The following is a 23,943-nucleotide window of genomic DNA, read 5'->3' on the forward strand; positions in this document are numbered from 1 at the left end:
GATGGTAGTTATATAATCAACAAAACTGGTACATGGGGATACTTTTTAATTCTGTTTCATTGTTAAATACAATCTCACTTTACACATATAAGTGGTTTTAGCAGAAAGATGTTATCAGAAACCAAAACATTTAGTAGTGCAGTAGTGTTGAAATGTCCAATACAATAATATTTATTTGTCCAGTACTTGATTGTGAGGCTGAACTTCTTTTTTCTTCTCAAAAAGAGACAGCTACAAAATTCTATATTCTCGTGGAGACTAATGGATTGTTTCCTTCAGCCCTTTAGATTTCATTGAAATAGATAAATGTAATAATTTTAAAATAAGCTTTTATTTAGAAAAGATCTTAACTTTGTTTGCTTGGACCTACTTTCCAGCCTTGCAAAACTAGACCTGGAATTATCCAGCAGTTCTATTTCAACACCTATAATAACTAGGTTTGGATACTGAGCTTGGAAGTAAGGAAAGTTTGTGCCTGAGCTAAATAAGTAGACAAATTTGAATAGGCATATATAACTCATTTTTCATATACATTACCATTCCTTCTAAATGTATTATGATTTAACATACTGTAGTTTGAAAATATGTACAGCGTATCTTTTAAAAACAGCTCTAACAAGATTTTCTTCATTTTGACTATTCCACATACGATGAAGAAAGTAACACAAATAGGAAGTATCTGAGAAAGGTAAGTTTCTACATTTTGGCCACAAAAAAAACCTTACTCAAACTCTTTAAGTATTCATTAGGCAATTGCTGAAAGATTTGGCAGAGGTCTCACTCAGGTAACTTCACTGTTGCAACTGGCAGGTCATGAAATATTTTAACAGTTTTATTAACTTTTTTAATGGATTCCAAATCAGGTATAAAACGGCAACCATATAAATGAAGCATTCTTAGTCTGTTGGAATGAAAACAGAACATCAGTAAAATAATAGATTTGCAATTGCCAAATTGTCAGGCAATCACAATTAGGGCCCTGAAACTCAGCTGCTTTTTTATAATAATACAGGTGTTTCTTTACTGTAAAATACATTGTGGAGAATATGAGTACTGCAACATACATAATTCATAATGCCCTATACAGATCGATATTCTTACCATGTTTATTAAAAAGACTTCAAATGTGAAGCACTACAAATGGGAGACACTGGACATGTTTCTACAATTAAACCGAACCTACAGTTTTAATTTTGCCCTTATTCCTAGCAAACAGCCACATAACATAAAGAATGAAGAGTCAGTTAGCATTACAGTATCTCTAAAGAATGTATTCAACAAGGAAGTTTTAAGTGGAGTCATGCATTTATTTGAAAAGAGGCTAAAGGTTATTTGACTAAAACTACAAAATAAAACAAACAATAAAAGACATTGGAAGCTAATTGCTCCTGAATATATTATAACATCCCATACTATAATATACCTGAATGTATTATTACATCCCATAGCATGTACACTAAATCACATCTGAGCATACACCAATTCTTAAGGCAAGTGTGTAAACACAGATAATTGTTTTGGATCTTGTCTTGCAAAAATTAAGCTCTGCAGCTTAAACAAGGCTTAAAATTAATAATGTCTTCAATCAAATAATTTGCAAAAAAAGTCATACCTTTACAAATATCCTAAAGTTACAAGAGTTGAGCAGTCCCGTTTTTAGGCTTAGCCAGGATATTGTACAGGCTACAAACTCCTTCTTACCCTTTATTTCAGGTTTTACCCATCTGGCTACCTTGCTAATATGTGGACCAGTTCCTAGAGTTAGCTCAATGGGGATTGAAACTTCTCAACATGTGAAGCCATAGAATATCCCTGGCATTGTTTCTGTTGCCCTTTTTCTTTATTAGCATAAATATTTACTTTACTCCCTACTCTATTTCTAACATCTACAACCTTATGTTAATAAAGAATACTGGTTGTTCCCATCCACCTATTTCAATGATATTTTATAAATGAATCAATTACAGTTAGATTTCTCATCACTTCGTCCTGATATGCACCAATAAAATCACCATCTTAAACTTAAAAACAAAAGAATCATAACCACACCCTCTGTATATTAATTTAGCGTAACTTGAGCTATAAAAATATGAGGCTCTAATTAGTATAGTTGGTGACATCTACTGAAATAGTTAAATCTGTTTATCTAACAGATTTAGGCTGTCTAGGAGTACAAATCTTTTTCTCTCATGTGTCAGGAAAAAGGTCCATGCACTGAGTAAATGCTTGAACAGGGAGCAGGCTCCATTCTCTCCTGTTTCAAAATGCTGCTTAATTTTTTCTAAAGCTAACAGAAAGTTTCTGCAGAATAAAGTGCCAGTCCCAAGAAAAATCTTTATTTGCAAGAATGCTTGGGCCCCATATATACTTAGGATGACACAAATGGTACATTTAAAAGTAGGCCCATCTATCTAGGAAAAGAAAAAGGAAAGATGGTGAGGAGATAGAGAATATTCTGGGATCCCTGATGTGGTAATGAGTAGCAACCTCACAAGTATAAATTCTGGTAAATGAGTATTTTGTGATTGGTCCTGCTCCCTATGTCAGGCATTTTGTAAGAAATGTCCAAAACAATGTCTCCAAATTCCATGTGTGCTCAATGGCCCCTAAAGGTTAAATCTCTGATTTAGCTAAATCTCTGATTTAGCTATTTAACACAGGAGGGCATACAATAAAATATAGTGTGGAGCATTCCTGTTAAGTGTTCCAGCGCTTCTCCACACACTTTTCCTGGATATTCCAGTGCATTGCCCCTCCATTTCTAATCTTGATTAGGCTTGTCATTTTTAATTTGCTTTGTTCTCTCATTAGGTTTTATTTTTTAAAAAAAATTAAGTTCCCATATCTCACCCTTGTGCGTGGATGTCATTTATTTCTAAAGAGGCATTGGCACTTACCCTTGAACATCAGATCAATATATTCTACCATGAATTTGTCTAAACCCTTATTCAAACAATTAAAATTAATGACATTATCACACATTGAAACAGCAAATTTCATTAATTATGGGCTCACTAAAAACTACTTTGTCTTCTGAATGTGCTAATATTACGGAAGACAGGGATCCTATTCTTTTTTTTCCATACTATGCATAATAGTATAATAAATCTTGGTCATATCCTTGGCAATTTCTTTTTTATTATTTTAAACATCTCAAACACAAAGGACTAAGTGACAGCATTTATAAATCCCAAGTTTCCTGACATAATATATGGAGGGCACCAGCATATCTGTCCTTACAATTCCATTTCAATAGTTAAAACAAGCCCAACCTGCTTATTAACAAATCACTGAAATGAAATGATCTGAATTTTATATAGAATTTAGCATCACAGTTTAAATTACACTCACCTTTTGCAGTTTTTACATAATTTTGCAACTGCATCTAGAGAGATATTCCTGCAGAAACTAAGCTTCAGACATTCTAGGGTACTAAAGCAGAAATTAGCCAACAAACAAACCCTGAAATCCAAGAACAAGTTACATTACGCTTTTACTATAAGATTTGAAAAGGAGATCATTAGTCAACTATTTTGGATACACTGTTTGTACAGTATTGGTGGGGTCTGTGTCCTTAATCATGAACAATTGCAGTGGCATGCTAAAGGGAACAGTCTTGTTTTCTCTAATTATTTCACGTTCCTGTGTCACTTTCTATACAATTTTCATCTGTATTAGACTATAAGTAAGTTATGCTGAGACAGGGTTTAAGTTATAAATTGCTTGAGGATCTTTAGAAGGCTGAGTTAGAGACCTTTTGTGGGGATTCCCTCATAGGCTTACTCCTCCCTAGAAGACCCTAGTGAATTAAGATGATGGAAGAAGAGCTCTGCTACCTGGGTGATCCTGCGGCCCTGCCTCTGTTTCCTCTTCTCCTTCCTTGGCATTTCATTGCAACTCTGGATCCCAGAACAGATCAAAAAGTAATGCTTCTCCTCTGTTGCTAGCCAATCCCTCCCACTTTTGTTCCTACCCACTGAGAGCAGCTGAGAAAGGGGCTCCTATAAGCCAATTTCTGCATTACTATTGATAGGTGTGATGGCTGGCCATCGAAGAAGTAAAGTACTGTTTCATCCACCATCACAAGCCAGCAAAATAAGCAGGCGTTTACCGATGTTGATTGGACGCAGTGATGCCGCAGAAGAGATTCTCTATCCTAAATGATTCTAGGCCTTGCCTATGATGTGGCTGTTGTGAGCAGTACAGAAGGAGTAAGATGATATTCTGACAGCACCTATAGCTGTCTCTTCCATGCTTCTAATTGCATCCCTGGACACTGAATACAGTAACTGAGTAAACATAACGTGAAGTGGGCATCATTTCCATCTTGTCATACAGTTCTGTTTCTTTATCTTTAATGGTAATATGTGGAGGAAAACCCCTTAATTTATAACGAGGCCATGGCAAACCACCCCGCTATAGTCTGCCAAGGAAACATCGCAGAAGCGGCGTCCCCCCAAAGGGTCAGACATGATTCAGTGCTTGCACAGGGGACCTTTAACCTTTTACATCTGTTAAGTCAGAAAAAGGATCTTTTATACATATCATGTTACCCTTAAAAGGTACAGAGTCATTGAAAAGGTGAACATTCTTTTAACTAGTAGAAATCTCATATATATTCAAAACTGCAGAAAGATACTGTATGTTTTTTATCACGTAAGGTTATGTCAGCTTCTGTTTACTTAAGGATTCATAGGATGCATTGAAATATAGTTGGGCCAAAGGGGTGGAGTGGGGGCTACACTTTGCCTACAACTATTTTTATCTAACTCTATAAAGGTAAAGGTAAAGGTTTCCCTTGACGTAAAGTCCAGTCGTGTCCGACTCTAGGGGGCGGTGCTCATCTCCGTTTCAAAGCCTTGGAGCCGGCGTTGTCATAGACACTTCCGGGTCATGTGGCCAGCACGACTCACGGAACGCCGTTACCTTCCCGCCGAAGCGGTACCAATTAATCTACTCACATTTGCATGTTTTCGAACTGCTTGGTGTGCAGGAGCTGGGACGAGCAACGGGCGCTCACCCCGCCGCGCGGTTTCGAACCGCCGACCTTCCGATCGACAGCTCAGCGGTTTAACCCGCAGCGCCACCGCGTCCCTCTATCTAACTCTATAGTGGACAGGAAAAATAATGTGCCTGGACTCTGCCCATACACTACAATTCATGCAATTGTTACATTGGAGTGATACAGTATTTACCCTTGACTGATGTAGTATTCTTAGCAGTAAGAATGGTTAAAAGATAATCCATCATAATGTTACGTGAATTTAATATCTGCATCTCCCAAATCTCTGTATCAACCAACTTTGGCACTCTTCAGAATTTGAAATCAATGTATTTTAAGAAAAAAGTGCATATGTTATTTAAGAAAAAGGTGAAACCTTTTACAAAAAAATGTGTTTTAGGAAAATGCTTGCAAAAAGTCTGCATGCTAGGTAAATGGATACAAAAATCTCCATATCAGAAGTATACAGTATACTATACTGTGTACTGTATGAATTTTCTTGCAGACTTTTACCAAATTCACAGACTGATGCCAGTCAAAACTTGCTACTGATAAAATGAGAAACCGAGCAAAGCTAATTTGAAGTTCAGAATATTTGGGGACATCAAATTCCCTACCCCTGGTCTAAATGATGAGGGAATCACTTACATATGAGCTTCATCACAGAAAATGATGGATGTATATGAAAATAAATTTTGAAAACCTTTCAAAGTGTGTTCCGCTGACTGTCAGCGGAAGCCAAGGATATTGCAAAGATCATCAAAGCTACTGTAATAACATTGTGCTACAATCTACATCATTGCAATAAGGACATCTCCTAGTGCAGTGGCATTTAATAGGTCATAGGAGAAAATTAGTCATATAAGGAAGAGCTGGAAATAACAAAAGATAAGTCAAACCAATCAGATAAAGTTCAGTTAAGCAATACAGGAATGCATAAGGAATCTGAGAATCTCAATTATGGCAGTGTTACCATAGCTACCTAGAATACAGAGCTTGTTTTACAACTCAGGAAGGGAATTTGAAAATGTACTGGGAAAAGCTCTTTGGTCTACTCTCCACTCTGTATCTTAATTATCAGACCCTCAGTTTCTGAAAAGATTCACTGATGTTGAAAATCATTATATGGGCAAACTGTCCTTGTAACTGCTGATGCACACTGTCCAATTACAGAATGGGAGAAAACACCTTCCTTTCAAATGTAGATAATCACTGATTAAAAATATTCTAACTGCTTTTCAAAAGGCACATGAAAGGCTGTGTCAGTTGCTCAGGTTTCACTCTCTGAAACTAACCCTAAGGCCATGGAACTCCAGTTTTGCCTGAAAACCAGCAGACAAAAAAATTGCCTTTTTAATCACTTAGGAACTGAATTACTATCCACAAGCCTTCTAAAAACCAACATTTACTTGAATTAATCTAGTAATACACTTTTTAAGATTAACTGGCACTACAGGTCAATTCAAATCTACATGATTCAAGTAATTTTTCTGCCCAGCTTGTACTATATTCATGACAAAGTTTCCCAAGTTTCCTATCAAACTTCTGTGAATAGTTCTGTCTCCATAAGTTTCATACAGGCATTACATGGTCAGAAGTTCAGATCAAAAAAGAAACATTAATAGTTTGAGAAATTCTGATTATGTGTTTCTACAGCAACCAATTAGATAGTGTTTAAGAGTCCTCTGAATGGGGCAAAAGGAGTCAAGCATACAGACTCACATTATTTAATATTCAGTATTTTTATTCAGTATGAGCTTATATCTAAATGCAGTACAAAACCTGTTTTTCTAAGAATAATGCTAGATAAGACTCTTGTATGGAGGGAAACAATAAAAGGCTCTAATTCTGAGGAAGAGAAAAACAGGGAACAGAACACAGACTTCAATAAGCTAAGAGTATTTTGCTGGTAAAATGAGTACCCAGCTTGCTGGGGAAGGTGACGACTGGGGAAGGCAATGGCAAACCACCCTGCTATAGTCTGCCAAGAAAACGTCGCGAAAGCGGCGTCCCCCCAAAGGGTCAGACATGACTTGGTGCTTGCACAGGGGAGCTTTCACCTTTCACATTTTGCCCTGCTGACTTTTCTTCATAGGCTTCTGATACTGAGCAACAGATTTAGCTATCTTTGGGAATGAGTGGTCTGTTTTCATTCACAAGCAATCTATTTATCTATTTCTAAATAAAGTAATTACAGAACACAATTAGCCCCAAGTAACTTGCTTCCAAAGGCTATTAAACTGAGATAAGCATTGCACATCCAAACCTTTCACCACTGGGGAAAGTGGGATGACCATATCAAAAAGTGACTGGATGTGCCTCTGTCTTGTTAATAAGCCATTAGCTTATTTTCTGTGTGAAGGTTCTTCTAAATGTCTAACTCTTGAGTTGGTGTAGTGGTTAAGGTGCTGGCCTAAAAACCAGGAGATTGTGACTTTGGTGTGAAAGCCAGCTGAGTGACTTTAGCCCAGCAACATTCTCTCAGCCCAACCCAACTCACAGGGTTGTTGTGAGGAAAACAGAAGACAGGAGTGTTAAATATGTTCACTGCCCTGAGTTGACTACATATACATATACATATACATATACATATACATATACATATACTGTGCATGTGCATGTGCATGTGCATGTGCATGTGCATGTGCATGTGCATGTGCATGTGCATATGCATATGCATATACATATACATATACATAGCAGGATAAAAACATAATAATATATGAATGCATTCATTGCCCGAACAACTCACACTGATCCTGAGTCTGTCTCCTCTTTATGATACACTCAGGAGTAGCTACAGCTACACTACAGTTCTTCCTTCAGAGAGCTAAAGCTACTTACTATTTTGGAAGGAAGTTGGTAGAAGCCCACTTTGCCACACAAATAACTCCAAGACATAGTGTACTAATTTGAATTTCAAATACAATGACACTATGTAGATGCTCATCGTCAGTTCTTGATATATGGAAATTCACAATTCACTCCTCTGTTTTGCACATTTATAGCAAGATACATTTGGATCACATTATATTGTTAGGAAAATTAAGTAATTTGTAAATATTTCTCCGTGCACTAACAAGAAGCAGTCCTATTCAAAGACTTCATTCATTCCTTTATACCCTCACCTTCCTATAACCATGTGACGAGACTTAAAACAGTTTCTAATCAATGATAGGATTATGTCACTGCTTGCACTGACAATATAGTTAATATTAAATAGAGCTGTAAGATCAGACTTCATTTTTGTTGCCTATTTCCTTAAAAAAATCATGCACAATTTCACCAAACATCTTACCCTCTTTTGCTTGTTGCTGTGGAACTCAAATCAAGATAAGAAAGTTTATGGCAATTCCCTGTCAAAGCTTGAACTCCAGTATCAGTCACATATTTACATCCATTAACATCAAGGTACCTGTAGGGATTTAAAAGGCAGTAACGTGACACAGAAACTGGCTATGTAGATTGGGGAAAAGACATTTGAAATAGATGTGGTATCTCCAATTGTACATGATAAATGATTACAGTCTCATCTCCTAATAGAGTATAACCAGCAAATAAACATTTAGGATGCCATTGCACCAACTAGCCATTCTATTGCTTTTTTATTCAGCTTCCTAGTCTCCACATCTAGAATGCTTTTAGTTTTTCTTATATTGATCTGTCAGTGACTGAACAAGATTTGCTATCTGCTATCACACCTAGGTTATTCCGGAGAGGAGTAACCAATCTGGTTTAGGACAATTCTTAATACCTTCCTCTGGCCTGGTTATCATCCTGAGTTGCAGCCCGAAGGCCCAGACATTAAGAAATAATCTCTCCCTCTGTTTTTTTGCCTCTTCCTAAATATGATGGTATACAAAATTAGCTTCATTTGCAATCCTTGTACAGAAATCTACGAGTATTACCTTTGATACAATAAAATCTTAGTCCTGCTCTCAAGCCTCTTCTAGGAAATGCATGATTTTCAATGGTATTACAGCTACATCCTACATGGTACATTAGTTAACTAACTGACCAATTAGGAGATAAACTGTTGATACATTTGGCTTGTCAGCATTTGAATTACTCTTTTTTCAACAAAGTGGCAGAGGAGATTTTTCAGCAACATGGACAAAGTTTTCAGAATTGTTCTGCTCATAATTTCCAGCTCTTTTTTTGTTCTTTTATTCCCTTGATTATCAATTTTATAATTGTTTCAATGCTTTACTGCTATTGTATTCATTTGTACTTTTTATTAGTTTGCATAATAACATTTTAAAAACTGAAAATATAGAAGCTTAGCTTCATGTGTACTTTTTGTACAGAAATCTGTGGGTGTTGCCATTGACATGTGTTGTTGTTGTTGTTGTTTAAATTTATTGGCCACCCAACTCCAGTGCTAAAGCATGTTCTAAAGCATCTTCAAAGAAATGCATAATTTTCAACTGTATTATTACTTCATGGTATGTTAACTGACCAACTAAAAGATAACATTTGAAATTATGATGCTCTTGTCTTCAGCCCAAATATATTGAACAAGTCATCTTATCAAGACATTAAATAAATAAAACATTCAAATATTAGCATAAATGTTTTTTCTTCATGTTTTAAAGTCATTGTTATAAGCCTAATAATGTAAGACTTTAATTGGCAAACAGCCAGAAGAATGTCAGTATTAATTTTATGCTACTTAAGGTGTTAATAGAATCCATTTTAGGAACAAGATCAATGGCTCCACAAAATTCACTCTAGATATACCTATCAGTCTTGCAGATTTCCAGATATACAGTTGTTTTTTTTAAATCTGTAACTATGGTTCAAATAGTAATTTATGCATTCATGCATATGCGTTCTTGTGCCTTAGTATTTACTACAGATCTTTTAAAATGGTGGAATGATCTCCCATTTACAGATTGGTGTGCCTGTATGGTGAGGAAGGAGGATTATGTGAATGCACAGATGACTACCTAAAGAACCACAGTTACATATAAGCAACTTGTTTTTCATTGCAGTCTCTGTGTATCACATGAATAGATGATTATAAATCTTAATTCACCAGTTGCGGTAAAGACTGCCAATGAAGACGAGTACTGTCTGCCCAAATACAGTATCTAGTCTGACTTGAGTATTCAGAAGTCAGGGCTGAATAAACCTGATAGTTAAGGCTAAGTCTCAGCAATCATAAACGTCAATAATGATACATTCCCCAAAGCAGCTGTTGACATGGCGCTTGCTTTTATAGAATGGGATCACACTGAACTAGGTACAGTACATCTTTGAAAATTTACAGACAAGGATAGTCTGTGTCACCCTGTGGGCAGTCTTCTAAGAAGAAACTGGAAAAGCCTCTTTTTGATTGTCCATAATGCACAAGTAAATGCTGTTTTTGTGAGCCCTATCCAGATAAAATGCCAAGACTCTCTTGAGTAGCAACACATTGGGATTCACACACAAACACTGCCATTCAAGCAAAAGAAAAATGGCAGTATAATGTCCTGATTTTTAAGAAAACATAAAATTATTTTGTGAACATCTGGGCACACCCTATTAATATGGAAAGTTATAAATGGTGTATCCAGCCTAAGAACCACTGAGTCATTTGCGTATTACATAATAGTAAAAGCCAACCAGAAGGCCATTCCATGCTTAGAGGATTTAAGTCCTATGTAGCCAGAGGCTCAAAGGAATGGACCACCAAGAAGAGAAGAGTTCTAAAATGTTCCATAGAGATATAGGCAACTTAGGAAAATAAAGATTAGTGAGTTCTTTGAACAAAATGCTTTGTGAGAGGTTGTGATCACAATGAATGCTCAACTGAAGCATGAAACACACAAGACATCAACCCTTTGGCACAATGAAACAGTAGCAAATATACTCTAAAACCTGAGAATACTTGCTACTTTGCTTAATACAATTTACACATGGATGGCTTTTTTACCATCTGTAAAACAGTGGTCAAGTCATCTATTGTTGGCTTCTGTTGATTTTACATGCTGATCTAACTGGTAGACAGCTCTGTGATTTACTGTGAAGAAGGATGGATTCAAGGGGAGATGATGAGTCAAGCAGTTGTAAGGTGCTGGAGTAACTATGAATTAAACTGAGATTTGATCAGTTCTGATTAATATTGTGGCATCTCTTGTGATCAGTGGAAACAGTGGGAATTCATATAGTACTCATCTGAATCAAAGAAAAAGGTCATTCCTTAAAAAGCACCCCCTAAACTTACTCTGGTGCCAAAAATGTAACAGTGGATGGTTCCTGGTGTTTGAAGAGATTTGTTGATGGCTCACCCCAGATAAAGGTTTTAGAATTGTAAAATAGAGGAAATAAAACCTCTGAATCTATTCTTGTAAGGAAATCAGTCCCTTGACCATGAGAAACTGCACTTAGATGTGGAGTGCCACAGATGGGAAGAGTTCAATGAAACATGGTAGAGATGGTGGTGAAGGTAACCTTTGACTCACTTAAAAAAAACATCCAACAATCTGTTGTTATTAGCTCCCACTCTGGGGGAAAAAAGGGCTAGACAATTGATAAAATTTATGTTTCTAGTCTGGGGAAATATGATCCAGAGAAATATAATAAAAATAAATGTTCCTGGATGCTGACTAAAAGGAACTGAGATAAATAATGGTTTGTTGTGTAGGCATGTAAAATGGAAATGAATCTTCTCGACCTGTCAAAATATATCTCAGCTCTGGACTATTCTGATATGTCAGTGCAGGAAATTCAAACATGTGATACAGAAATATTGTAATGAGGCACTGCTGAATAACCCAGATAAATCTAACTTGTGCTACTATGGAATCATCATTCACCACAGCAAACAAAGGATAGATAATGCTCTTGATGTCTTAAACTTGGTAAAACATTAGGAGTGGATCACAGGATAATGTGCTCCATTTCCCTCTCATGTGTAATTTCCCCTTCCTACCCTTGTGATAGCAAACCATGAGCAAGGCAACATTTAAAAAAGGCAAAGTATGTAGTCTTGGGAGGAAATGCAGAAGAAGATAGGTTCACGGCATGACTTGCAGTGATGGCAAAAGAACCATCAAGATACTGATGTCCAAAATTTTAATGAAATAAAGAAAAACAACAACCTTTTTATCCAAAGCAAGATAGCCATTACACTTTTGGGGGGAGGCAGAGATGGTGCAGCTATAGTATTTCTTATCTCTTTATTTAACAGATTAGAAATAATTTTAAGAACAAGCTATCCTGCTTAACCCATACTTCATTTATTGTATACATGTTTCTTTGTTCCTTCTTCCAGTCTAAACTGTGATCAGTAGTAACCATAACTCCATAACTCTGAGACTACTTCAGCTTTAACTATAATTAAAGTTTCCATCTTTATTTTTTTTAAAGATGTCAGAATGTTAAGACTATAATGTACTTTTAAATTTTACTTTTTAAAATCATACACATTTGACAGGGCAACAAAAGTTTAAGTGGTTGCCACAGAAACAGCACTTGTTAGTGCAGCTTCAAGTGCTTTTTATTTTATGCATTTGGAGGCCAGCTATCCTGCAAATGCCACAAACAGCAAGGCAAAACCCAGGATGTAACGTCACTGAAAATTATTTAAATAATACCAAAATATATAAATAAATTCAAGGACAAATGCATTTCCAATAAATTATCTTACCTGATCATTGGCAAGTAAGTGCTAATTTCAATTAGACTGATGTCAGTTATGTGAGCACATGAATTAAGAACCAAACATTCCAGTTTAGGACACTTCATCAGAATACAATGTACTAGACAATCCCTCATCTGCAGCCCAGGACAAGAGAAAAGCAGGAAATAAGAAGATATGGAAGAGTGTTTTTTAAAAATAGAACAGAACTACTCATTGCCAGTCAAGTTCCTTATTCCCAGGACAGTAAGGAAACCAGCTCCAGTATATCAAAACACTAAGTATTTATAGATTAATGTTCAATATACATATTGGCAGACATTTTTCCCATAACTCTTTTGATAGCTTTATGTATAAATCCAGGGTTCTACTATTCTGTGCTATATTCTATGGGGGTGGAAGCAGTGATTAGAAGGTTCTCCTAGGATACCAATTGCTGGCAGGTATTCTAGGATTGCCCCAGATTCTTATAAAGCAAAAGGGAACCCAGATCCTTTTAGAGAAGCAGAGTAAATAAGAACATCCAATTGGTGACTGTGAAAAATAATCTAGGCATCAAATAGTGTCCTCAGAGTTGTAAGTACAACCACCTATAGTTGGAACTTTGTTTCTTCTTATTGGTTAAGGCCACCAGGAAGCCGACCAGCACCTGGACTTGGGCAGTGGTAAATTCTTCCTGAGATGAAGTAGGTTCAATCTGGATGGTAAATCTCTCCTCAAGAAGCCATCATTTGAACCAGGAGTGCTGGATAATTTTCATACGATCTTCAATCTTCCCTTTTGGGGGATGGTTGTGGAGAAAGTGGTAGGCCTACAACTCCAGAGGACCCTGGAGAAAGCAAATTATCTGACCCCTTTTCAGTCAGGATTCAGGCCTGGGTACAGTACTGAGACAGCATTGATTGCACTTGTGGATGGCCTCTGACAGGACAAGGACAGAAGTGGTATGACTCTCCTGATCTTACTTGATCCTTCAGCAGCTTTCAGTTGCATTGATCATGGTATCCTTCTAAGCAGGATCCAAGAGTTGAAGGTGGAGAGCACTAGATCACAGTGCTTCTCTTCCTTTCTTTGGGGTCAGTTCCATTCAGTGTTGGTAAGAAAGAAGAGAACAAGCCTGAGACCCTTGCTTTGCACATTTCCTTACAGCTCAATGGTATCTTCACTTCTATTTAACATCTGAAAGAGGACTCCAGACAAGATCATCCCTATCAATATATGGATGACACATAGCTGTATATCTCCACCCTGAGCTGAACAGGTGATGTGGGTGAGGCCCTGTTCTGGAGCCTGGATTCTGTTAAGTGTCTGGATTGGGAGGAAAAGGCTCAGGCTCAACCCTAGAAAGACTGAGTACCTGTGAATACAAGAAGCTCTCGTTGCCAGTGATTTTCAAAATTGGTTCTGGATGGGTTTGCACTACTTCAGACAGAACTTGTGGGTAATCTGAGGGTCCTCCTGGACTCTAGGCTCTTGCTTGAAGTGCAAGTGACAGCCATGGCCAGCAGGGGCTTTGCACAGATACATCCGGTACACCAGTATGTTCTTTCCTGGATCAGAAAGCCTCATGGTCACTTATGCCTTAGTCATCTCTCATTTGGATTATAGCACCTTCTGGGTGGCCAACCATCCAGAAGCTACAGGTGGTCCAGAATGCAGCAGCACAAATCTTATGAGCATTCTGCAGTTCACCTATGTGACATCTGTTGCATTAGCTTTCAGCTGCAAATCCAGACCTTAGTAGTCACCTATAAAGCCTGGCATGACTTGGGTTCTGGATACCTAAAAGACCACCTTGCTCCAATGTTTTTTGTCCATATAATGGCAGGTTGGCATCCTCTGGATCCAGTATGTGTCCTAGCATCAGAAGAGGGGATGCCAAGTTGGGGAAAATTGATGTAGAATTTTAAAAGTCTTTCATTAGCATATTTTAGTCAATAAGCCTATTAAGTGTAAAAGATCTCCTAGGAGGCTTACCACCCATTCTAGGCCTGGGAGAAAAGTCATATTTTTAGTAACCTTTTAAATGGGAGTAGAATATGAGCCCAAGGATTTCTGGGGGTATTCTGTTCCAGAGGGCAGGTGATGACAGAAAAGGTCCACTTCCTGGGTCCCAGGTAACATTGCTTAATCAATGGGACCCAGAGCATGCCAACAGGCAGACCAGAGATAGACAATCTCTCAGATTGCCAGGCTGGGTATAGGTGGTAACCAGCACCTTGTATTGCACCTAGAAGCTAATTGGTAATTAGTGCAGCTCACACAGCAAAGGTATTACATGGGCATACCATGGCATTCCCATTACTGCCTATGCCACTACATCCTGGAACAGCTGTACTGTAGCTTCCAAGTGGTCCTCAAGGCAGCCCGATGTAGAGCACATTGCAGCAGCTCATATGCCAGGTGACCAGGGCATGAATGACTGTCTGGAGATCCTCCCAGTCAAGGTACAGACACAAATAGTATACAAGATGGACCTGTGCAAAAGGCTTGTTAGCTGCAGCTGCCACCTACAACTCCAGGAAAACCCACAGATTGCACACAAGTCCTGACTGGGGATATGCTACCCTACTGAGCATTAAAGGTGGATATTCTCCAGGATTGGATGGCCTAAATACACACAGGCATTCAGACTTGGTTACATTGAGTCTACGTCTATTCCTCCCCATCCAGAGCCTCACAGCCCCGATGCCAGGACAAGACCTTGACACCATCATTCAATCAACCTGGGGTTGAGATGTATAGCTGGGTATCATCTGCATCCTGATGATATTTGACCCCAAACTGATGGTTCAGGGGCCTAATGTGGATGTTAAACAGGAGAGGCAAGGGTGTTGAGCCCTGCAGTACCCCACATATCAGGGGCTTCAGGCTAGATCTCTCCCCCTGGCAACACCAACTGGAACCCCTTAGAGGAGAACCAAAGCAGCACAGTGTTCCCCACTCATCATCGTCAGAAGTGGCCCAGAAGGATACCATGATCCCTGGTGTTGAAAGCTGCCAAGAGATCAAAGAGAACCAGGATGGTTGCACTGCCCCTTATTCTACCTCTGTCAGATGTCATCAGCAAGTATTCTGCCCCAGTCTGAAACCTAACTAAAAATACACTAGATAATCTGTTTCTTCCAAGGATTTCTGAAGCCCCAGTCCAAGCACCTTCTCAACAACCTTCCCTAAAAAAGGAAGGTTGGAGACTGGACAATAATTGCCCAGGACTATAGGGTCCAGCAATGACTTCTTAACATCAGTGGCTGAGTTACAACCTATTTTTATAGAATTTGTAGCCATTTTTCATAATATTTTGTGGTTTCTATTAACTTTAGTATTCAATTTCCAAACTTATATCCAATAGATTGATTTGTTTTTTTAAAAAAACAACATAACATCTCAAGATGTGTTTTTCTGTACAGAGAAACTTGTAAAGCCTTTAATGATTCACACCTTTAAGCTGTCAACCTCTGACATATACAATATGATAAATTCTACACAAGCAAAAAAGACAAGAGGGAAATGGGTGAAATAAACAGCTTTTACCATTTCAAGGCCTGTGATGTTGAGACTTGTTAGTTTTTGCAAAGAGTTTACCATTTCCACTAAACAGTCTTGAGTGATCCTGTGAACTCTGCCAATATTCAGAACCTCTAGACCTGGACACTTCATAGCAATTGATTTCAAGCATTTGTCAGTAACAGCATGACAGCCAAATATTTCCAGTTTCTTAAGGCTGGAGAAGAACATATTATAAGGACATTAATAACATCTTCCAGTATTAGCCATTCAACAGTCATTAAAACCATACTTGTGTCCAAAGTTGTTTTTTTTTTAGATAAGTGCTTATGGGTAGCATCACTCCCAAATTTTAACACAAAGCAACATATGTAAACAAAATAGGAAATTACTGAAATAATAATACCTTGGTCTAACTCTAAATGTCTTATTCATAAATTAATAAACAAAGCAGGTAGAATTACAGTAGCTATATTTTTTTCTATTATAGCTGACTCCAGAAAGCATATGCTCCTTATATCATTTACTATAGCACATATAGAATTGTTTATTTGGCAATTTGCAATTACTTGTATGAAAAGAAAACAACAACTTATGTAAGAATCCTAGTCAAGTTGCAAGAGGTCTGTTAACTATAAACCCTTTATTTATAAAATGCAGCAGGTGTTCATCAACCATTACTTCCACATAAAAGTAAGCTTAGAAGAGAGAAGTAAGTTGGAAAGTGATCATTTTGAAATTCTAAGTCTTGAGACCTGTTTTCTACCAGCAACCTTGTAAATGTAGCATTCTAGTTGAACCAGTCTTTCTTGACCTCTCTCCAATCCTGAATACTTCAATGAACATACGCATTTGGCTAAGGAATAGTCAAGGTAGCAGAATTGAATGGGCATTTTCAGTTTTTTATTACCTCTTCAACCTCCTCCCCCCACCCTCCAAAAATCACCCCAGCGGCATGTAGGACTTTTTTAATGCACATTTTAATGCAAAAAATGCATTTCACTTGGTGGACAACAAACATTATTTGCACCAATTTGTGAAATTCCAATTATAATACTGTATGCTAGAGCTAACTTAGATGGTTTCAAAAGAAGAACACTGAATAACAGTATAATTCTACGCATATGTAATTAGAGGCAAGTTTCATGAGAGTCAGTTAAAGTTTTTTCCTGAATAAATGTCACTCAGTTATTCTTTTCCAAGTTATGATATCAGGATTATTGAACCAATGCAAGTATTGAAGAACAAAACATGTTTACAAGGAAGCTTACTCATATAATTCATTTACTTCCTGAGCATATGTTCAAAATTTGGTAAACTTTCCATGCTAAAGACAGTGGCAAGCAGAATTGAGGAAAGAAAGATACATTGTAGTGCCAACTGTTAATGCCAACAGTTTTTATGTGTAGATCCACTATTTCAGAACAGATACTTTTAACTTTAAGCAAATGGAAAAATCTATATTGCAATCCATATCTTATCTAGTGGCAATGCGAACATTCCCCCCTAGAATGTAGAACAAAATTGGAGAGGTATTTTTTTCTAAAAGGCATTTCAGGAACTTACCTTTCCATCCATACAGCTATTAAAAAGAAAAAATCAGATGCATTCACAAATTTCTCACACTGCTTAATCTAGCTGTCAGGCAACAAATTTGAGGGTCCAGTTAAAGAATGAAGAGCACAGAATTAGCCAGCAGAGACAAAATACTGGCCAATTTTTGCCAGAGAGAATTCTGCTATACTCACAAAGGAATTAAAACAATTTTTGTAAAGTAAATACTTTGGGAAAGTCTGCAGAAACAAGATATAAAACAAAGCTGCTGCAGATAGAAAATTCTATCTAGATTCTAGTTTATTTAGTCATAGCTCTTGAATGGTTCTGTTCTGTTTCCTTGCTCTATTGCAGCTGATTTAGCAGATGTATTTGCTTTTTGCACTGGTACAGAAATTCACTCTAGGCTTTTATCACACTCAGTTGGTGTATTCCATTATCTTTAAAGTTAATTTGCTTAATGTAAGCACATTGGCAAGCAGAGTCATCAGACTCCACTATGCTTCAACATTTATCATAAATACAACAAAATATATCACAGCAAAATATATTTATGACAAGGAATGAATTGGATACACCATGACCATGTATTTTTGGAATTCAAGAGAACGAACATATCCTAATCAAGCTTTTTAACAAGAAGGTATTTTGTGCCTTGTTCAGCATTAACTTTTGCTCATAGCAGAAAGAAAATAAGTAGTTCATTTGTTGTTGTTGTTTATTCGTTCAGTTGCTTCCGACTCTTTGTGACTTCATGGACCAGCCCACGCCAGAGCTTCCTGTCGGTCGTCAACACCCCCAGCTCCCCCAGGGACGAGTCCGTCATCTCTAGAATATCATCCATCCACCTTGCCCTTGGTCGGCCCCTCTTCCTTTTGCCTTCCACTCTCCCTAGCATCAGCATCTTCTCCAGGGTGTCCTGTCTTCTCATTATGTGGCCAAAGTACTTCAGTTTTGCCTTTAATATCATTCCCTCAAGTGAGCAGTCTGGCTTGATTTCCTGGAGGATGGACTGGTTTGATCTTCTGGCAGTCCAAGGCACTCTCAGAATTTTCCTCCAACACCACAGTTCCAAAACATCTATCTTCCTTCTCTCAGCCTTCCTTATGGTCCAGCTCTCACAGCCATGTTACTACGGGGAACACCATTGCTTTAACTATGCGGGCCTTTGTTGTCAGTGTGATGTCTCTGCTCTTAACTATTTTATCGAGATTTGTCATTGCTCTTCTCCCAAGGATTAACTGTCTTCTGATTTCCTGACTGCAGTCAGCATCTGCAGTAATCTTCACACCTAGAAATACAAAGTCTTTCACTGCCTCTATGTTTTCTCCCTCTATTTGCCAGTTATCAATCAAACTGGTTGCCATAATCTTGGTTTTTTTGAGGTTTAGCTGCAAGCCAGCTTTTGCACTTTCTTCTTTCACCTTCATCATAAGACTCCTCAGTTCTTCTTCGCTTTCAGCCATCAAAGTGGTATCATCTGCATATCTGAGATTGTTAATGTTTCTTCCAGCAATTTTAACTCCAGCCTTGGATTCCTCAAGCCCAGCACGTCGCATGATGTGTTCTGAGTACAAGTTGAATAGGTAGGGTGAGAGTATACAACCCTGCTGTATTCCTTTCCCAATCTTAAACCAGTCCGTTGTTCCGTGGTCTGTTCTTACCGTTGCTACTTGGTCGTCATAGAGATTCCTCAGGAGGCAGACAAGATGACTTGGTATCCCCATACCGCTAAGAACTTGCCACAATTTGTTATGGTCCACACAGTCAAAGGCTTTAGAATAGTCAATAAAACAGAAATAGATGTTTTTCTGAAACTCCCTGGCTTTTTCCATTATCCAGTGGATCTTGGCAATTTGGTCCCTAGTTCCTCTGCCTTTTCCAAACCCAGCTTGTACATCTGGCAATTCTCGCTCCATGAATTGCTGAAGTCTACCTTGCAGGATCTTGAGCATTACCTTACTGGCATGTGAAATGAGTGCCACTGTTCGATAGTTTGAACATTCTTTAGTGCTTCCCTTTTTTGGTATGGGGATATAAGTTGATTTTTTCCAATCGGATGGCCATTCTTGTGTTTTCCAAATTCGCTGGCATATAGCATGCATTACCTTGACAGCATCATCTTGCAAGATTTTGAACAGTTCAGCTGGGATGCCATTGTCTCCTGCTGCCTTGTTATTAGCAATGCTTCTCAAGGCCCATTCAACCTCACTCCTCAGGATGTCTGGCTCTAACTCACTGACCACACTGTCAAAGCTATCCCTGATATTGTCAGCTATCCTGTATGCCATCCATACAGGTCTTCTGTATATTCTTACCACCTTTTCTTGACCTCTTCTTCTTCTGTTAGGTCCTTGCCATCTTTGTTTTTGATCATACCCATTTTGGCCTGGAATTTACCTCCAATGTTTCTAATTTTCTGGAAGAGGTCTCTTGTCCTTCCTATTCTATTGTCTTCTTCCACTTCCATGCCTTGCTTGTTTAAAAATAATTCCTTATCTCTTCTGACTAACCTCTGGAATTTTGCATTTAATTGGGCATATCTCCCCCTATTGCTGTTGCCTTTTGATTTCCTTCTTTCTTGGGCTACTTCTAGTGTCTCAGCCAACAGCCATTTTGCCTTCTTGGTTTTCTCTTTGGGATGTATTTTGTTGCTGCCTCCTGAACAATGTTGCGAACCTCTGTCCATAGTTCTTCCAGGACCCTATCTACTAAATCTAGTCCCTTAAATCTATTCTTCACCTCCACTGCATATTCCTTCGGAATATTAGTGAGGTCATATCTAGCTGATCTGTGGATCTTCCCTAATCTCTTTTGTATGATCCTAAATTGTGCAATAAGAAGTTTGTGATCTGAACAAGTAGTTCATTTACCCAAGTTCATTTCAAATGCAACCCTAAACTTAGAAACACAATTAGCTACAATTGTAACACAGGTCTGGAAATCAGTGTTTAGCTCATGGTTAAAAGTTCTAAATGGAGTTCCAGCATGGTGTAGTGGTTAAGGCACTGGGCTAGAAACCAGGTGACTGTGAGTTCTGGTTCTACCTTAGACATGAAGCCAGCTAGGGTGACTTTGAGCCAGTCTCTCTCAGTCCTAGGAAGACTGTAATGGCAAACCACTTCTGAAAACGTTGCTGAGAAAACTGCAGGGACTTGTCTAGGTAGTTGCCAATATCATAGCACAGTAGTTCGATGAAGATTCTCAGTCATCCAGGTGGAATTGTCTGTAGGTTGAGTCATGGCAACTGGATTTCTCTCTTTTTGGTTGAAACATTTCGCTGCTTGTCCAAGCAGCTTCTTCAGTCTGGGCAAAGGTTGGTAAGGGGACCCCATGTATGTCTTCCAGGGTAGCTGCATTGTCCCTACACCTGAATGGCTTGTTAATTGTGCCATGGAGGTGTAGATTGTCTTTGGGATGTCTTACTCCTAAATCCCTTGTTCATCCCCAAGTGGATCGTTAAGAGTGGCCTTCCTGGTAAACTTGTGAAGTGGTCTAAATCTTCCTGGGGACTAATGAAAGAGCTGCATCTAACTCATTTCACTTGAAATGACGTTTAACTGGGGACAGCATGTTAGCACTTACCAATTATAACCAGTAACTGGTATGAGAATCTGTTTTGGAGTAATATACAATAAACTATTTCTAATCACGAGATGATAGATATTTGCCTTATGTTCTGCTGGAGAATCATTCTGTTAAATCTCGATTTCTTAACAGAATAGAAAATAAGAAGAGCTAATGATCTAACCCAGCAGTAGCACTCCTTCTCGTCTCTACCAAACCCAAATATTGGGTTATAACTTGTCAAATATTTATAACTACCTTTTCAACTAAAAACTTTGTTCAGTATTATGTGTATGTGCTATCTTCCAGTAAGAGATTACTCATTTCCATGATCAACTAATGTGAAGTATATGTCATATGTAGCGGTTTAGTTACTGCATTCAAGTTTCCCACGTATCCATGGGGCTCAACCAACTGACCTGTTGTTGCAAGGAACATATTAGGAAGCAATTAGCCATCTTCAGCCATCAAAAAACAGTTGGGGCATAAGTGTAATAAATACATAAGTAAAATGTACTCATCATAAGGAATGGATTGCATATATGTTATGTTCAATTTTTTTTTTAATTGATCTGGGAATCATCCTCTTTTCAGACAAAGAAAATGTAAATATTTTCAGTGACAATTTACAGAAGGAGCCTGAGAGCTATTCTTGGAACATGCTACACAGTTATTTAACTCATGAAAACATTTATTTTTATCCCATCTTTCTTCTTTCACAAATCTTATAGCAGAATATACAGGCTTTCCAGGCACCCATCCAAGCACTGACAAATTCCAGGTTTGCTGAGTTGTAGCTAGACTGCTACATAGAATACCTTCAACTATTCCTCTGGAACCATTAGCCTTATGGAAGAATTGCCAGATCATTTGTTTTCAACAGGACTTGATGTCTGTGGTAAAGCTAGAGACTGATACTGGTATTTAAAATTGATTATATTTAACATGCATATATTATGTCTTGTGGATTTCCAAATCAATTACACCATCTTGAAACAAAAAGTACAATAAAACAACAGCAAAAAAAAGATAACTATAACTGATGGCAACTGTTACTTTTTAAAAAACAGCTTGCAAAATTGCGTTTGTCCAATTTCTGATTCATCTTCAACATTTCTTTTGCCATTGTGGATGGAGGGCAAAACCAAGACTAAATCAGGAATAAGGTAAGATTCTGTTTTCAAAGATATTAAGCCAGAGTCTGTAAATCAACAAGTTATCACATCAACTTGCGATTTGTTCCAAAAAATAAACCATGATTTCTATCTTGAAGTGAATATATGTATTACATTAAGACGAGAAATCAAGGAGAATGTATTATGGCTTTTTTTTTTAGTGAACCCTGTACATTTGTTGTACTTGTTACAAGACCTAACATCTTAAAACATTCTGTGATAAAAAACCAAAATAAAAAATAAATGGTTGGTGTTTATGCATTTATAAGGTTTAATTTTCTCTTCTGAGACCAGAAATCTTCAATTTAAAATTAGTTAAAGTATGCAAGCTACAACATTTCCTCTAAGAAAAAATAATGACTTATAATAGGTTGCACAGAAACAGTGCATTATTGAAGCTCTTTTTGCCAATAAAGTAAACCAAACAACCAATTAACATACAGGTTCAAATTGCCATAAAGTGCTTGAACGATGGAAACATGATTAACATAAAATAAGACTTCCAGTATATAAAATCATGCTACCCTTTAACAACCTGAAATCTTGCAAATTGAATATCAAACATTTTTCATATGAAACCTTATTTTGGTAATTCTGTTCATGAAATGCTCTCCTTAAACCGATAAGGTACTGGCTTGTTTGGGATGTAATGCAAACAGATAGTTTAGCATTATGGGGAAAAAATTCCTCCCATTCCATATTACCCCAGCTTGGCTATAAAGAGATTGGAAGCATCCATTCCTTGATTCTCATTATGTTTGAACCATGTGCTCTGGTGCTGTTCAAATACTGTATATTGGAGCAATGATGAACAGGCAGTGCTTTGCAGTCATCACTTGTAGTGCTTGTGACATGTTTATGATTCTTCCTGGAAACAAGCTGGCATTTATTTACAGTATGCAAATGTTAGTGGTATCCAATTAAAAGTGAAATGACTGGAACAACAAGTGGTTGCACTTCAGCTGATAACAGTAGTGAAGATGTTTATGATCAAATAAAGGAAGTGCTTACCAAAGTTGCTGACAATGGAAGCAACTATCTATAAGAAAGATAATCAAAAAAGCAAGAGAACCAGAAACAAAAGACACAGGGGACACTCTGTATTGCTGGAATTCATAAAGAGCTTTCTGAGAAGACTCTAGGTCTGAGCTTTCAAGAGAAGAAGAGACACTGGAACAAAGATAGGACAGTAGATCTTTGAAAGATAGAGAGGATGCATCAGCATGCCACAAGAAGATAGAGAAAAAATTGTTAGTGATCCATTGTTACGAAGAACTGAAACAAAGATATGTCAACAGGATCAATGAGCTTGTGAGGTATGCTGTGTATCAAGAGTAAGAATCAGGAACCTGAAAGAAGAACTTCCAAGTTGACTGACAATTATTTTCTTTTCCTAGTACATATGGGGACATATATACAGCTGTAATCATATCATCATTTAAAAATAAGGAAGGGAACTCAATTATCTAGCCTTTTCCTCCATTCTTTTAATCCACAGAAGACAGCTGGAA

The 23,943-nt window shown here is 37.7% G+C and overlaps 1 protein-coding gene across 1 annotated transcript in view; it reads right to left on the minus strand.

Moving 5' to 3' along the window:
* Positions 1 to 579: 579 nt before the first annotated feature.
* The window catches only part of LOC134492554 (F-box/LRR-repeat protein 2-like), a 55,053-nt gene continuing 31,689 nt past the window's right edge, over positions 580 to 23,943 (minus strand). Inside the window, exons 5-9 of the mRNA XM_063296712.1 lie at positions 16,164 to 16,353; positions 12,639 to 12,766; positions 8,301 to 8,417; positions 3,352 to 3,462; positions 580 to 901 (exon numbers count right to left, since the gene is read on the minus strand). Coding sequence (XP_063152782.1) covers positions 778 to 901; positions 3,352 to 3,462; positions 8,301 to 8,417; positions 12,639 to 12,766; positions 16,164 to 16,353 — 670 coding nt within the window. The 3' untranslated portion in view covers positions 580 to 777. The remainder of the gene's footprint in view (positions 902 to 3,351; positions 3,463 to 8,300; positions 8,418 to 12,638; positions 12,767 to 16,163; positions 16,354 to 23,943) is intronic.

Source organism: Candoia aspera, chromosome 2, assembly GCF_035149785.1.
Source record: "Candoia aspera isolate rCanAsp1 chromosome 2, rCanAsp1.hap2, whole genome shotgun sequence".
Lineage (NCBI taxonomy): Eukaryota > Metazoa > Chordata > Lepidosauria > Squamata > Boidae > Candoia > Candoia aspera.